The following is a 17,233-nucleotide window of genomic DNA, read 5'->3' as shown; positions in this document are numbered from 1 at the left end:
TTGTTTGTGGGTACATCTATGTTAAATGGCCACATTCTATGATGCCATGATTTGTGGTACCAAGAACTAATAAACAAATCCTGCATTTCTTTAAAAAAATGCTGCATTTCTGACATTGCTGTATGGGGGAATGAACAGCCTTGGAGGAGTACTGCGCTCTGAGTGCTTTTCTAGTTGACATTGTTTTATTTGTATTAACAAGTACATTATTAAACACACTTTCTGTCAAGAACATTAAGGATAGAGGATTATGAATTTAGAACATTTTTGGTCAGTGTAGCATAAATTTTTGCTGCCGGCGTGTTAGCTATGTTGTGGCTATTATCATTATATTAGCTAATTTAGATTGAGACTTATTTTTTGTAGCATAAGCCTAAACATTTGATATTATATACCAGATCATTTAACATTTATTATTGTGCAGTTTATGTATGTATATCATTTTGTGTAGCTATTTGTTTGTGCTTATTTCTTGTAACCTTCAGTTTTTGGACTGATAATTGTTAATAAAGTCAGATAATATGACAGCACACCAGAGAGTAAGTGGTAAAATTCAGGCTCTCCCACTAAGTCGGTGTTACAGGAGCTCTGTTAAGCAACAACACAGGGTTAGTCTGGCCTGACCCATTTTCCCAGTATGAGTCACTGAGCTTAAACTGTGTTGAATTTGTTTGATGCGACCAAAATGACTGAAAATAAGCCTGGCCTTGCAAACTCACTTTATGGAAATAGGCCCCAAGAAGAGACACAAATGGATGCAAAACATATGCAAGGTACACAGAGAACTCCACACAAAATGACTATAAATAGCACAGCTGTATGATTCTGTGTCTCTTTCAGTGTGAATATCTGTAGGAGGGATGGAGGGCTTTCTCCGTTTTTTTTTCCCCTCCTTGTTTCATAATCTCTCCATGCTGTGGCCACAAAGTGTGTGTGGTGCTGTTTTACTGATATTAAACCAAATGTAAAGATACTCAGTGCAGCAAAACGTCGCTTATCAACCATATTTAGCCACTATTTAAACAGAAACAGCAGGTGTCACATGAGGAAATAAACCATCAACCACATGAGCGCTCTTGTCGTTCATTCTCACTTCCGCGTGGAAAGCACCACCAGCCGGAAAGCGAGGGGTGTTTTGTGCCACTTTGGTAATTATTTAGTGAGTCTCTCGCTGCTACGCCAAACAAATTAAATTTGGTGGTTTGTTTTTATGGAATTTTAAGACTCGCGTGAGTGTGATTTATTTCCGTTTTTATTCGTGCTTAAAAAGTGTAATACATTTTTGAGAACTTCTTGTTTCCCTCCCTCTTGCAATAAAGTGAGCTCGCCGTCACGAGATAAACAGTAGCAGCTTCCGCATTAAACTTAACAACAAACCGGACGGAAAGCGGCCGGACTGTCTTCCAGCGAAAATGGGTCGTTGTGTTTTTCTAATTTTGGCGGCTTTATTCTCCGCCACATCTTCACAGTTTATACCGCCGGTGAGACACATTTCTGTTTCGTGTTTGTGCGGTTTTAACACGTCGTGTAGTCGAAACTTGAGCTTGTTATTCAATTGCATGATGGTTTCACCCTGAAGTCACACAGAGTTCTTTAACTTGGTTATTTATGCTTTAACTTTTGTTCGCTTGCAGTATACAGAAGATTGTCGGACGGAAATGTATCCACCAAAAGGTCCAACGTAAGTAGCATTAGTAAGAAATAAATAAACATTATGACAACTGACAGTTACACAAACTGTTCAGCTGAGTCACACATGGGTTTGGTTACTGCGCTCTGCTGCCTTCAGCTGCTGCTCGTAAATTCTATCATCCAAATGCACAAAATGCAGTTAGTAACTTTTGTGTTTGGTTGGACAACGTAACTGTGTTTTTTTTAGAAACTGCACGATGTTTTACCAGTGCTTTAGCTGCACAGCAAAGATGAGAATATCAGCATTTCACTATGATTCATGAAGTTGTATTGAATAATTAACATGATAATCGATCAGTTTCTACCTTTAGGATTAGTTTACTGATATGTTCAAGTTACTATGCAACAGCAGTTCTGTGACTCCTGAGTGGTTTTCAGTCAATCATGTGTGAAGTTAAGTTGCTCTTTCTGTTTTTATATCAGTCCAGTTAACAACTACGTCAACCCAACCACCTCTAAATTCATTATAAATGAATATACCAAAGAGTTATTGGGACAACTGCTGCATTAGGACAACAGATATGTACCGGTGACCCTCCATTTCAAACTCAGTCGACTTTGAAAGGTTTGGATCTGTACCAAGTTGGGCCGAACGACATGCAAAATATTTTTAAAAATCATGTTGAGGTGTTGCGATTGCAATATCATTAGCAACTTCAGTGGTAATTTCTACCTTTTCACCTGGAAAAAGTCATTAAAAAATATTCTGTGATATTTGCTGCAGTCTGTACCAAATATGATTACATCAGGAGAATGTAATTTAAAGGCCAGGGCATCCCTGTAGCACCACAATGTTTTAGTAATAATAGCATGTTTTGATAATATTTTTAAAAACTGTTCAGCCCTGGTCTCAAATGGGGAGTGTAACTAGAAAATGCAGCTGAAGCTCATTTTTCAATATCCTGTCTGTTGCAAGTTCAACTAAATTGGAAGAACACTCTTTAAACCAGTTCGACTAGATGTGATCATTTCATATAAGTTATTTCAGTTTTTTTTATCCTCCATTCTGAAATTATTCAGCAAAAAAAAAAAAACAAAAGACAGGAGTGTTGACTGTAGTGGGGGTAACTAATGCCTAATGTTGTATTAAGCAATTCATTAGATTGAGCTGTTTCTATTGTAGTCATGCAGTTCCACAACATTATGACACAAATCTTTAACTAGAACACAAATACAGACTTTTGAGTCAAAGGTTTCAGTTTATGGGACGCAAACAGCAGCACAGTCTGGTATTAAATTATGCCTTGCCTTAGTTTCACGCTTTTGGTTAACCCTCGCGTTGTCTTTGGGTCAAAAATGGCCTGGCCACTATGTTTAATAGCAGAGAAAACCACCCAAAATGACCTTTCTTCAACTTGAAATTCGATTCTAAAGTGACTCCAACATTAGAAAAAGTGAAACAGTCAAATCTGTACATCAGCACTGTACAAAGATTGTCTACGGGTCACTTTTGACCCAGCAGTTAAAATCAGAGTCACAGTGGACTAAAACACACCCACATCACACAGATCTCTAAAACCAGAAAGACACACACACACCATGACAAATTGAGTTATGTGCACTACTGACAGATCTCAGAAAAACTTCAACTTTCATGTGCACTCGTTTCCCTTCAAAAAATGCATTTAAAGCTACTTTCTACACATTTCGGGTGCTTTCTTAGACTGTACGAGTACTATCTCTTGCTAAACAAATAATATTTACATCTATTTAGTACCTTTAGCAGCAATAATGGTGATAATAAATCTCTACTTTAGTAAAGAAAACAGTTATAATATGTAAGATGCGATAAAAACAAGTGGTGTCCACTGATTAAATACAGTCTTTTTACCCTCTGAAGAGGGAAAACCCAGACATTCAGTGTGTGATGTATGACAGGTTGTTTCTTCATGTAAAATAGATTTTGGGTTGAAAATTCAGTTAAGCTGCTTTATTTTAGAGGCTCAGTGAAGGCGGGTCATTTTTGATCCTTAGGACAAGAGTGTACAGGATCTTGAGAACACACGAGGTAAGGGTTTGTTTAGAGTGGTGACTGTCTCTCCTTTCTACATTAGCTTTTCTTTTTCCCACTGTTCATTCTTTACATTTCCAACAGCACTTTAAGGCAGCATAGCTTTATGTAGATTTATCCAATAATGTCACAGTTTCAAAGTAATACAGAACAGTTGCTGCATTAGAAATCCAAATACAGAACGCTGAAATAGTGAATAGAAAGTCATTATTTACGGCAGCACATTTGAGTAGGTTTCACATCTTTTCTTCTTTCTGATCAGGTACAGGGGAGCTGTCGGTTGGTACACCGTGGACCTCGACTTACCACCCAACAAGAGATGGACGGCTCTGATTACCGACAAAAAAACTGACGTAAGAAACCCCAGAATAATATCTCCAGATCTCTCAGGAATCCCACTTATCCCACTCATCCTCTCCTCCTTTTCCAGCTGGCCAACATGATTCAGGCCATTAAAGACTTAGCTAATGCGTTTGTTCCCAGTGGAAGGCTGGTAGAGCTGGTCGACATCACACTGGTGAGTCTCGTTTTCTCCTGACGATGTTTTCCTTTAAATTACGGATATATTCCTGTTGCCCAAAGGTTTTATGACTGCACTATGTTTTTTTTTTTCTAATCTTCTTCAGCCTTTAATGGTGGAAACACTTCCGAGCCCGTTCAATGATGAAATCAAAGGAATTGCAGACGTTTCAGGGATTCATCTTGGTAAAGCACAATACAAACAAATGTAGTTAGCAAACAAAAGAGCCCCTTTGACCTTTGCTAATTGTGTCTTCATTTCTCTAACCCAGGTGAAGTCGTCTTGTTTAACATCTTCTATGAGGTGTTCACTGTGTGCACGTCAGTCGTTGCAGAAGACGACAAGGGTGAGTTAACACAATACAGTTTTGTTTAGAATCAGCGAAACGATTCAAAAGGTGTTAAACTGTGATTTGTGCTCTTACAGGTAACCTCTTCATGGCAGAAATTTGGATTTTGGCTTATTTTTGGGGTAAGAACATCAGTCTGTGAGCGTTAATGTTTTAAAGTTTAATCTCAGCTCCAATTGGTAAAAGAACTCGCGTCTCTTCACAGCTGGGACGTGAAAAACAAGTCATGGTCCATCAGTGAGAAACTGAAGCCGCTAGTGGTGAACCTCGACTTCAAGAGGAACAACCAGACGGTCTTCAAGTCGACAAACTTTGCCTGGATATGTGGGCATGCTGACTGGCATCAAGCCTGTAAGTCAGTTTAGAGCATTAATAAAGATGCCGTTAGCATAAAACATTCTTTGAGCTGTGTGTATTTCCTGCTGGTTGAGATGTCAGACACATTTATCTACTTTCTCTTCCAGCACATTTTCTCTCTGACCATGAACGAACGCTTCAGCCTCGACGGAGGATACATTGGTGAGTTATTAAGAGTTTTTCTCAGCTTTTAGACATAAAATCTAGATATTTTAGACATGTTTTGTGAGTCCTTCTCATCATGTCAATTCTTTAATTGCAGGAATCCTGGAGTGGATCCTTGGACAAAGAGATGGGATGTGGATGAGCTTTCTCACACGCTCTGTGCTAGAAAACGCAAACAGGTATTTTTCTTTGATATTAAAAGTTACACTGATCAGTAGCAGTAATATAATAACCCGATCACAATGTCCACGCTCATGCCTCCACATTTTATTAAGCTACCAAATGTCTGGAAAGCCACAAAAGACTTTGAATCTATGTGGATGTTTGACTGAAACTCAAACAACTCTTAAAATCTCTCATAAATAACCACCATAGCAAGCAGCCAGATACTGTCACTGTCTGTCTGTTTGTGTCGGGGCAGAAAATCATGGATAGATGATGGTAAAGTCCCTCAGAAAAGTCTGCAGATTTGACAGTGTGACAGTCCTGAGCCCTTTTACACCTCTTCTCAGACTCAAGAAGTGGAAATGGAATTATTATTCTTTTGTCGAGGACAGCAATGTAGAAATATGTCTGGTGGCAGTAAATGTGCTATACAATGTCGCAATATAACCATATAAACAAAGACAAAAGTAGATAAAGGTAGATTTAGAAAAGAAGCTGCAAATGTTTTATATATTTTTTTTTTAATTAGGTACAAACTGCATTTAGTGTTTGTTGTGTCTTGAGGCTTAAGACGAAGCAATTTTCTGAGAAACACCAATTTTTTTATTACAGTGAAATCTCCAGGGTGTACCTTTAGTGCAGGAGTGTCAAACTCATTTTAGTTCAGGGGCCACATTCAGCCCAATTTGATCTGAAGTGGGTCGGACCAGTAAAATCACAGCATAACAACCTATAAATAACAACAACTCCAAGTCTTTCCTTTGTTTTAGTGCCAAAAAGTAGATTCTGAAAATATTCACATTTGATGAACTATCTTTTTACAAAATATTATGAGCAACCTGAAATTTCTTGAAGAAAAATAAATTCAATTTCAACAACATTATGCCTCAGTTTAACATTTACACATTACAACTTACAGATCGCAGTTCATCCACAAAAGGCACAAAACTTTCAGTCACAGGTGTCTGGAACTGAATGATAGAGTATTTTACTTTATGATCAAAACAACAAAAAAAGACAAAATATTACAAAAATGAGACACAAAATGACAAAAATGAGACAAACAACATGAAACAAAACAAAAAAAGAGACAAAAAATTGATAAAAATGTTGCCAAGTGACAAAAAAATGGACAAAGACAAAATTACACAAATAGAGAAAAAAAAATAACAAAACAGAAACAAAACGACACAACAATGAATAAAGCGAACACAAAATGAAAAAAATAAGACAAAACAAGTGAGACAAAAAGAAAACGCAAAATGACAAAAACATGACAAAATATTACAAAAATGACACAATTACAAAAGAACAATGAGCAATTTAGTATTTTACTTCATGGACAAAACGACTTGTCAGGATCTAGAAATTATTATAAATTTATATTTGTACAAATTTACAATTTTGAAGTTAATGTCTTCTCTGTAATTTTCACACTTTCAAAGTCATCCGACAGGCCGCATTGGACCCTTTGCCGAGCTGGTTTTGGCCCGCGGGCCGCATGTTTGACACCCCTGGTTTAGTGCAACGAAAAGTAAAATGCTGTGATCAATTTCAAGATGAGGCAAGTGTGTTTGTACAACACAGAAATGCAGATGCTTGACATGAGCCATAAAAACATATTCAAAGAAACACAAAGAATTTAGGAAAAATCCTAAACTGAATGTTGAAGGAATAAAATAAAATAGATGATGAAACTGAATCAAGCAGTTTAAGGTGGAAGGTTAGAAACTACAGTTCAAATCAAGACCAGACTGGAAGTTTCCAGGTTTGTTTTAAAAGAAAAGAGAGTTGACTGGGTTTTCTGAGAGCTTCTTCTAGACTTGCGGTTCATAAAAACTGAATGCTGCGTCTCTCTGTCATGTGACAACCTTTCTGTCAAAACACTCCATTCCCACCAGCTATGAGGAAGCCAAACATCGGCTGGCTGAGACCAAGATGCTCGCTCCGGCTTACTTCATCCTCGGAGGAAACCGCACAGGGCAGGGCTGCATCATCACCCGGTCCAGGCTGCTCAGTATTGATGTCTTGGAGTGAGTACTGGAGCTCACTTTCTGAACATTTATGTGACAATATGGAGAATTTTTACATGTTTGAGATTCTGTGCACCGTCACAATTCACTAGTATGTAAAGAAGTTGGTGAAAAGTGACTGTCACTGCTTTCCTCATGTTTGTCTTGTGAAACACTTCCTCAACTAGGAAGTGATGACGGCTTTGGTTTCAGATCACCTGATTTATCTGTTTCACAGAGCAGTTACTCAGTTCAGCTGCATGTCACGTACTGAGATTTTATTTCCTTATTGTACATCAGGATCGATGTGAAGCTGGGCCGCTGGTACGTCCTGGAGACAAACTACGACCACTGGAAGGAGCCTCTGTTCCTGGACGATCGCAGGACTCCTGCCATGAAGTGTATGAACCAGACCACACAGACGGTGAGTGCTGACGACTCTCCCCTTCCTGTTCAATCTCAACTAATTCCTCTCTGAGTACAGCTTAGTCACGACACTCATGTGACTTTAAAGTTTCAGTTCCAAGTCTGACAAATTACATTCCTGTTTCATCAAAGTGTTAAAACACCTTTGGTCTGTCATTTCTTCTTTTAGAACATCTCGCTGAAGACTATGTATGATGTGCTCTCAACCAAACCAGTGTTAAATAAGGTGAGCATTTTCCTGACAGTCTTCATTTATAAATTAAAAGTTAATTAGATTCTGTGTAAATATATATATTCTGTTTTTTCCACTGTGTCTTTTCAGTTGACCACTTACACAACACTCATGCAAGTATCTGAAGGCAAACTGGAGTCGTATATTCGGGACTGTCCAGACCCGTGCATGCCCTGGTGATCCTTCAAACGCTCAATCCTGATTGAAAGTCTCGTCTGTATAGAGAAAAGCTCACCTTGTTATTAAAACTCTAAAGCTTTAAGTGTTTGCACAGCGACTCATCACCTGAACCGATGTTTTTAACAGTGGGTGAGAGTCATTTAGACATTTATGCTTTGTTCTGTAGATAATTTAGTAACACTTTGATAATACTAAATCCTACTTTTTTTCTGTTAAGGGGGAAATAGGGACAAAAGTAAGTGTAAACCTCCAAAAGTTTTCCCTCTGTTATTATACTTGTAATATTTCAGTGGATATCCCCACAGGGACCCCTAAGATAAATGCTAATGTGTATATAATTCAATTAATGCAAAATGTTGTTTTATTAAATGTAATGTTTCTCAAATCCAATTCACTGAAACGCTGCGGAAGTGTGGTCTGATAACAGTTTATTTACGGGTAATGACCATTTCACACACTGATAATGACCAATGTGCATCATTGGAGACAAGTTCCTTTTTCACTTTTGAATTCTGGCTAATAAAAGGATCTTAAAGTGGATGTTTACGTGCTTTTCTAATCTAACTTTTACCGTTGAAGAGAGCTGCATTTTGAACTTAGAGTATCCCAAGCAGAGCTGCAAGTAATGACTGTTTTTATGGGTGATTAAACTGATATTTTCCCAATTAACTGATTTATTGTTTGGTCAATAAAATGTCACAGGAATTAATTCAGTCTACTCTCATACAGGACAAAGAGCTAAGTGATGATTGGGTCATATTATGAGCAAAAATGACAAACTAATAACCGAAAAAATCTCTTTCCTGTCAACTGACTGATTGTTTCAAATCTACTCTCAGCAGTAGAAATATTTATTTAGCTGTATTGTTGAATTTTAGATAATAACACTGGAAAAGTAAACCATTAGTAAGGCGACATAGCAACTATGTCACGTTCACTGTTCCCTCCTAGCTGCGTGCGTGCGCAATTGCGCACTGCTGACACGGTCTCCGCGCACAGAAAATCTGGGCTGCGCACAAAAAAAAAATCCAACCTAAATTGTAAATAAAATAAACACGTAACAATTATTCTGTGCTATTTTTCAATGTGAGTCAGTGAGTGACGGTGACTGGCTGCTGCAGCCAATGATGCGATTCACATACGTATTTACCATAGACTGTATATAATGGTATTTACGCAGCTAATCAAGGTCAGGCGTCCTTATGTGCAGCCATCGTTGTTCTTATAGATATGAATGAGTAGATAGGACACGCCCCTTTGAGCTACGTGCTACGGTGAGGCTAAGCTAGTGGGAGCAAAGTTTCAGTGCATTCCGTTGATGTAGACGGAGTGAAAACGGAAACAACAAGTATGCCGGCTCACTGTGCTGCATACAGTTACACACTACGTCGTACGATTGAGACAAGGAAACTTGGAATGACTTTTCATAGGTAAGAACAGTTTTTGGCTCTTTTTTCATTATGAAATCTTGTGGAGAGCTTCCAGTCTATGAGAGCTAACTAGTTAGCCACTAGCAAAACACTAACGCGTTTTTGTCTTTGTACTTAATTTATTAGCATGATTTCTTTTTAATATGTTGTGTACAGACTTAATTACTTCTCTGTCTACTTTTCTTACTCCATGTAGGTTTCCCAGAGACTATGGGTTGAGGAGGAATTGGAAGTTTGTCGGCTTAGACCTGGTGTCATTCCATCAGTGTTAAACTTCCCGGCTCATCTTGGAAGAGTACGTGCCAGAAAGACCACGACCAAGCAGCCTTGAGATCTTAGACAGCGTCTCCCTCAGGTGGGTGTCGACGGTGTTCACGGTCAGGTCTGTGGTAATCCCGTCAAAAAACAAAACAGAAAAAATCTAGATTATAAATCAACATGTAACCAAAGCACTCTGTGTATAACGCCATAGTATAGGATGTAGTTCAGAAAACGTCAAAGTATAGTATACTTTACTCAAGAATAACATAGTATGGCCTGTAGTTCATAGTACAGCATGTTGGCAAGAAAAAAAAACAAAACATAGATTATTATGTGGTTCAAAAAGCGCAAAATGATAGGATGTTGCCTAAAATTGCCGTGTATGATATGTGGTTCAAAAAATGTCGCAGTGCAGTATATTGTCAAAATAGTATGTAATTCAAGAAAACATCAGAGTATAATATGTCATCTAAAAAATGCCATAGAATAATAATTTCATTGCACAAGTAAAAGTATAGTAACTTTTAAAACTGTTCGAATTCTTATATGTTGCTAAAAAAAAACAAAAAAAAACTAAAACAAAAAAAGCGTCACAGTAATATGTCAATTAAAAAAGCCTATAGTATAGCGTGTTGCCCAACAAACATCATAGTATAGCATGTTGCTCTAAAAACGTCAGAGTATAGCCTTTAGTCCACAGCTGTCAGTAGGTGAGGAGCAACACAAAAACAGTCCAAACGCTGGTTTCCAGAGGGTTAGACGAGAATTTATTTGAAAGAGTAAGTTTACAACAACACAACATGTGAGGGGGTTAAAAACAAATGGGTGTTAGTAAAACAAAAATAAATCAACAGAACTAAAAGTGAACTTCATGTTGACATTGATGGGCATTCCAACCAGGAACAAAGTAAAAGATAATCAATACGAAAAAAAACCTCTTCCTGTTCACCTCTTCAAGCCCAAAAACACACCGCAGTAGCACCCTAAACTAAAACTACCAATGGGTTCCCTGTTTTCCTTTCTGAACAATTCAAAGGTCCCTCTCTATCTCCCTACACAGCCACCAAGCACTGGAACACATCTCCAAAGTTCTGCCGGGCCAGCTCAGCTTCCCCTCAGAAGAAGTTCCACCAGATGAAGGAGCCTTTTGAGAGGCAGCTGGCATCGTGATTTGACTGTACTTTGGTCTGTTCCAATCCAGCTTCAGCTCCAGAGACGGCAGGCGGGACGAGTCAACGGAGGCCTGGTGGACGAAGGCATGCAGCTGAGTACAATCCAGAAAACAACAGAGGAGGAGTGCAGGGCCAGAACAAACAGAATAGCATCGTATGTCTCTTAGAAAACATCATAGTATAGCCTTTGGTATGAAAAAATGCCATCATATACATCGTATATTGTACAAATAACAAGTCAAAGGAAAGAGACATAAATTGTAGAATTGTAGTAATTGTAGGCTGACTGATTTACTGATTATCAGTATTTTATTTTTTACTGATTTACGGTAATAAATAAATTAAAAAATGGCGCTACTTTGGCTCTGAACCTTTATCTACCTGTGGTCGCTCTGTCTTCTGGAGTGATTTGATTGGTTATACGTCACAAATAAAACTCCTTTAACCTAACATCTGTAAACAAAACAAAAACGTATCAACAAAGTTTTCTGTTAGAGTTTGTGTTCTTGTAAGTTTAACTCCAAGATTTTAAATACTTTCATTTACTGCAAATGAATATCTACTCCAAATGTCTCACTAATAATCATTATCAGCCTTAAAAACCCACAAAACACCCCTCTATACTCGACCACACTTAGTACAGTCTGGTTACCCCTTCTATAAATCTGCTTGGAATCTTCCACTTCCTGTTTGTCAAAGTGGCCTTCTACCTGGACAGGTTTTGTTGGAGCTCATGCAACAAACATTTTGGGTAACTGCATTTTAATATGGATGGATGACACTGAATTAGATTGTGTTTTAATGAGACTGAGTTAAGATGTGTAGCTCTGTCATTAAATAGGAAATTATTTCTCAGAATTCACAGAGAAAAGTCTGAAATGTTTGCTAGGTTAGCGTCCCACATGTTCTTCGGCTCAGCTAAAGCTAACTCTCTCCAACGTCTGGATCTCTTGAGTTGCTTGTTGTTAAAATATCTTGCTGTAGGTGCTGAAGCTCAGAAAGTCTGAGATGTTTGTTCAAAATAAGCTCATTCTCAAGTCTTATCTGAACTCTTTTGTTTGAACTTTCCCTAAACTTAGGAGTTAATGACAGAGCAGCATATCCAGACTCGGTCTCATTTATGTAGAGATTAAACTTCAGTGTCATTCATTGATGTTAAAGTGCAGTTTTTCAAATGTTTGTTGCACACGCTCCCGACCAAACCAGTCCAGGTGGAAGATGATGTGAAGAGAAAGCTCCAGAGGATGAATATCACACATTTACGTTGGAAATAAATGTCCTTTAATTTGACATTGTCATGCAAATGATGTTCAAATCTTTGAGTGTTTTGTTGATGTTGGTTTCTAAATGTTTTTTGACACTCGGCCCCAAAGATTAAAACCTTCTACGGCTCACAAGCTGCAACAATTCACACATTATCAACTATCTTTCTGACTAAACTAAGATAAAAAGTGAAAAACCGCTTGATTCCTGCATCATGAATGTAAATCCTTTTGGTTTTTATGACAGTAAACTGAATATGTTTGGGTTTGACATTTTATAAACCAAAACAAGAAATGAATTACTGGAGAAAACAATCAACAGATTAATGGACAAAGAATATGTGTTTTCCAACATATATGGCTGAATTACTCCAACATTACAAGATACATACAATTTGAATTCAATTTCATTTATATAACGCCAGGTACAGGTCAAATTGTCTCAAGATGCTTTATTTTTATATTTTTTGTCATATTTAAAATATGACAAAGTAAGAAATTTAAACCTCTTGACTAATCCAATTTATTATTTGGTTTTCAAGAGACTAATCGACAATTAAAATAACTTTCTCCACTAAAACTAATAAACATGAGGTCAAATAGAAGGAACAGTTTTAAATACTGCAGTCCCATGACGACAAGAATAAAGTTTGTCAACAAAAACTAAATCTGGTGGATTCCATTAAAGTCCTAATAAATGATAACGTGTGATACTAAAGGTTTCTGATGCTAAAAATGCCAAACTAAAGATATCAAGTTGAACATCTGGATGGAGGTTGATAAAAGTTGACCTCCCTTCATTTCTCTGGAGCGACTCCATGGATTTTATGGATGGTGGTTAAAGACCTGCTCTTCTAGTGGTCTTCCTTCTAGTCGCTGTAAAAAGTCAGTCCATCCTGACCGACTTCAACACCTCTTCATGACAACTTGTTCTGCCTCCGACCTCGTGGAAACTCCAGAAACTCGGGAAAACCCGTGGAGACTCGAAGAACTCGTGGAGACTCGAAGAACTCGTCGGGCGGGGGAAGGTGTGGTGGGTGGTGGGGGAGTAGAGGGGGGAGGCCGCCACCCACCTCCCCGCCTACTCTCCACCCTGACTCCACCCAGACTCCGCCTTGGCTCCACCCATGTGGTGACTTCAGAAACTACGATGCCAAAGGGACGACGAATTTATTTCTTTTTATCTGATCTGTAGCTCAGTGAGTTAAGGATTTGCCTATGGAGCTGCAGGTCGCTGGTTCAAGACCAGACCCTTCTTAAACTTTATCAAAATTCTGACAAAGACAAACAAAGAAAAAGGCCAGTGGTGGGTCTTGAACCTGCGACCTTCCGCTTGGTAGTCTTCTTCTTATCCCCCTGAGCTATACGCTCAGATACTAATTCTTCTTTTTTTTGCGCATTTATCATCTAATTTTTCTGCCATTTTCGAGTTTTTTTTAACTTGAGTCTCGACTCGACCGTTTTTCTCAGGAGGCTGGACTTCAGCCTTTGTGCTGGAGGGTTGAACCCTCAGTTCCAAGACTTTCCAAAGCCTCCACACCTCCCGAGTCCTCAGGACCTGAGCTTTCACACAGTCTGAGGGCTGAAATTTTCAAAGTCCCACAGTAGATCTCTGTTAGATTTAACTTTCAGACAGTCCAAGGACTGATATCTTCTAAGTTCCTGAGTACTTCTCTGTTAGTTTGAACGTTCAGACAGTCTGAGGACTGAAATCTTAAAAATTCTTGAGTAGTTCTCTGTTAGTTTGAACCTTTAGACAGTATGAGGACTGAAACTTTAAAAGTTTCTCAGTAATTCTCTGTTAGTTTGAACTTTCTGGTTAACAGAAGCCTTAAAACTTGTGACCATGAGTCTTGATTTCACATTTTGACCATCCATCTGAGTTCTTCTCAGACCTTCACCTGTGGGTTTTTTAGAAATCCTCAACAAACTTTGATTCTCTTCACTGAACAGTAAAGTTTGTGGAGATCAGAAGGTAACATTAGTTTGATCAATGCCTTCAACTACTAGTAGACTTTATCTGGAAAGCAGTTTTCTGAAATGAGTTCTTAGTAAATCTGTCTGCAATCAAACCAAGAACATAGAAAGAGGAAATGTTTGAAGCAACAACTTGATGTTTTCATTTCAGACTAGAAAATGCTTTATCTGTTTTATTTGTTTTTGCCCTTTTTGATCGTTTTATTGTCTCTTCTGTTTAATTTGATCTTCTAAAGTCTAACTGGTGTCTTTTCAAATGTTTTGTCTTTAGTTTGATTCTTCTTAAATGTTCAGTTTTGCTCTTTTCTCACCTTTTATTCTTTTCTAATGTCTGATTTGATTTCCAAATGTTTTGTCTTTTTAATGTTTAATTGTTTTTCCAAATGTTTTATCGGCTTGTCTGAATTTTTTTTTCTTCATTGTATTTTCTGTTTAATTCCTATTTGAAGTTTTATTGTCTTTAAGATGTAATTTTCTAATTAAACATTTAATTTTTTAATTAAATGTTTTGTCTTTTTAAAGGTTTAATAATCTAATTAAATGTTTTTCATTTTTAAAAATGTTTAATATTCTTCTTGTTTAATTGTATTTTTTAAATGTTTAATTATGGAAAATATTTTATCTGTAATTTATATTTGTATTTTAAAAATTTTGTTTAATTTCATAATTACATGTATTGTATCTTGTTGAATTATCTAATTCAATATTTTGTCTAATATAATTTAATTGTATTTAATGTTAACTCTATTAAACAGACAAAATATTGAATTAGATAATTCAACAAGATACAATACATGTCATGATGAAATTAAACAAAATTTTTAAAATACAAATATTAAAAATTACAGATAAAATATTTTCCACAATTAAACATTTAAAAAATACAATTAAACAAGAAGAATATTAAACATTTTAAAAAATGCAAAACATTTAATTAGATTATTAAACCTTTAAAAAGACAAAACATTTAATTAAAAAATTAAATGTTTAATTAGAAAATTACATCTTAAATTTCTTAAATCTTCTTAATAATAAAAAATTTTAAAAGTTTTATTGTATTAATTTTTTCCCCTTTGATTTTATTGCTTTTTGTTATGTAGTTTATTTCTTTAATCTTTTTTTTCTGTCAAGATTTTAACCCCAACCTTAAAAATGAAATAAACCCTTAAATCACAATGAAAATACTTCTGTTGTCACAATCATGAGTTAGTCAGTTATTCAGTTTATCAATTCAACTTTATTTGTTTAGCACCTTTTACACAGATGACAAAACTAAACAAGCAAAGAGAAAAAACTATGCTAAAACTATGATTAAAACTCAAAAACATTTTAAAAAATTTAACATGGTAATAAAATCTGTTGTGTCCAGGGGATGGAGGGAGTTTATTGAAGTCTTCTTGGGCTCACATGGGAAATCATTTAAAATATAAACTTGATATTCAGTCTAAGGAAACTGCAGAATGACAGAAGAACCAACAATATCTCCTGTTTTCTCCTTTAATGAGTCGACTCTTCTTGTGCTTTCAGACCAAAGAACTACAGACTCTTCACAACCTGCTCAAACTCTTGGTACAGGACCTCACCACATGGGTCAAGAAGGTTTCTGTCTCATTTCTACTCTGAAGCTCACCTTCTCCTGCTCAAACTGCTGACAAATGTTTCTGCTGCTCTAAAGTCTGGTCTCCAGAACTTCCTAAAAACTCTCAAAGTCTCTTCTGCTGCAGGTTGCTTTATAGAACTGTTCCAGAAAACCTCACTAAACCACATGGAGGAGCCTCAAGATAGTCATCCAAATGAAACCATACAAAAACCAAACTAGCACAACCTAAACACTAAAGTCTCCTGCAGCCTACCAGAGAACCTCTGAGAACAGAGAATCAGGACAGGAACTCTTACCTTCTGGACAACCAACGTTGGTTCACAAACAGGAATACAGAATGTGTCTGACCAAAAACCTCTAAAGACTCACTACAGCCAAGATAAAGACACAACTCAGCTGCACCAAATCCACTAATCACTGCACACATTAGCACCATGTGCTAACTGTGGCTAAAGAACCACATTTACCAAGACAACTATCCAGTACAAAGCCCTAAAACACACCAAGAAACACATTAAAGATGATTTTACTGCTGGAAGCTGCAAGCCAATGCCTAAAGAACAAACTAAAGCAATGAAGCCAAACCCAGTTCAGTGGTGAAGGAAGCAGAGGAAATGTTTGTCTGCAGCTAAATAAAGCAGGAAGACACTGAGCTGCTCAGGTGTTCCTGATAACACCAAGCAGCCACCTGGACAGCCAATAGGAACACAGCTTACTGGAAGTCCAGAGGGCTGGCTTAGTGAAGGAAATTTAATTTAAAGTTGAAGCAGAAAGTTAATAAAGAAAGTTGAAAACCACCTTCTGATCCCTGAAATCTCTGAGTTTTCACACAAAGAACATCTGAACATGTCAAACTGGTTCCATAGTAGAACCATCATTGTAAAAACGTCATAGTATGGTGTGTTGCTCAAAAAACATTAGGACCCGGCTGTCAGGGGACAAACATGTAAGAAACATGAGAACAGAGAGAACCCAACCAGTAGGTCACAGTTTATCATCATCTAATCATCTCCTGAAGTCCATATGGTGAGAGACATCAGTATCTGGTTGTTCATTTACCAGAGGATGCTTATAATCATGCTGATGTGGTCTGTACTCTACAGTATTTTAGTGACTCAATAAATGCCTAAGTTGGTTTTTTAAAAATGCTTTTTAGTTTTTAATAAACATTTAAGAGCCTATATGTAATCAATAAATGGCCTTTGCCTATCTTAAGAAAAATTCACTCAGAACTCTGATATGTTAACAGTACTAAATAAATCAATAGATACATGCATACACACAAAAATAAGTTAATACATTAACTGTGTTAAGATAAGATTTAGATTTTAAAAAAAGTTGTTTATGTTTTTGCAGAATCCAGTATTGCTCACTGGTTGGTCATTACATTTTATTAGTTTGATTTCACTGTTTAAAATGATG

At 37.0% G+C, this 17,233-nt stretch overlaps 1 protein-coding gene across 1 annotated transcript; it reads left to right on the top strand.

Moving 5' to 3' along the window:
• Positions 1 to 1,329: 1,329 nt before the first annotated feature.
• On the top strand, positions 1,330 to 8,649 carry asah1b (N-acylsphingosine amidohydrolase (acid ceramidase) 1b). The gene is given in 15 exon segments (XM_055009599.1): positions 1,330 to 1,481; positions 1,635 to 1,681; positions 3,966 to 4,056; positions 4,134 to 4,220; positions 4,330 to 4,408; positions 4,495 to 4,573; positions 4,650 to 4,694; positions 4,778 to 4,889; positions 4,891 to 4,923; positions 5,037 to 5,091; positions 5,192 to 5,273; positions 7,161 to 7,292; positions 7,572 to 7,695; positions 7,867 to 7,923; positions 8,020 to 8,649. Coding segments are annotated over 15 exon segments (1,182 nt in total). The 5' UTR covers positions 1,330 to 1,412; the 3' UTR covers positions 8,110 to 8,649.
• Positions 8,650 to 17,233: the final 8,584 nt, after the last annotated feature.

Source organism: Amphiprion ocellaris, chromosome 4 (genome assembly GCF_022539595.1).
Source record: "Amphiprion ocellaris isolate individual 3 ecotype Okinawa chromosome 4, ASM2253959v1, whole genome shotgun sequence".
Lineage (NCBI taxonomy): Eukaryota > Metazoa > Chordata > Actinopteri > Pomacentridae > Amphiprion > Amphiprion ocellaris.
The sequence above is the reverse complement of the archived record's forward strand: the minus strand, read 5'-3'. Positions and strand labels throughout refer to the sequence as shown.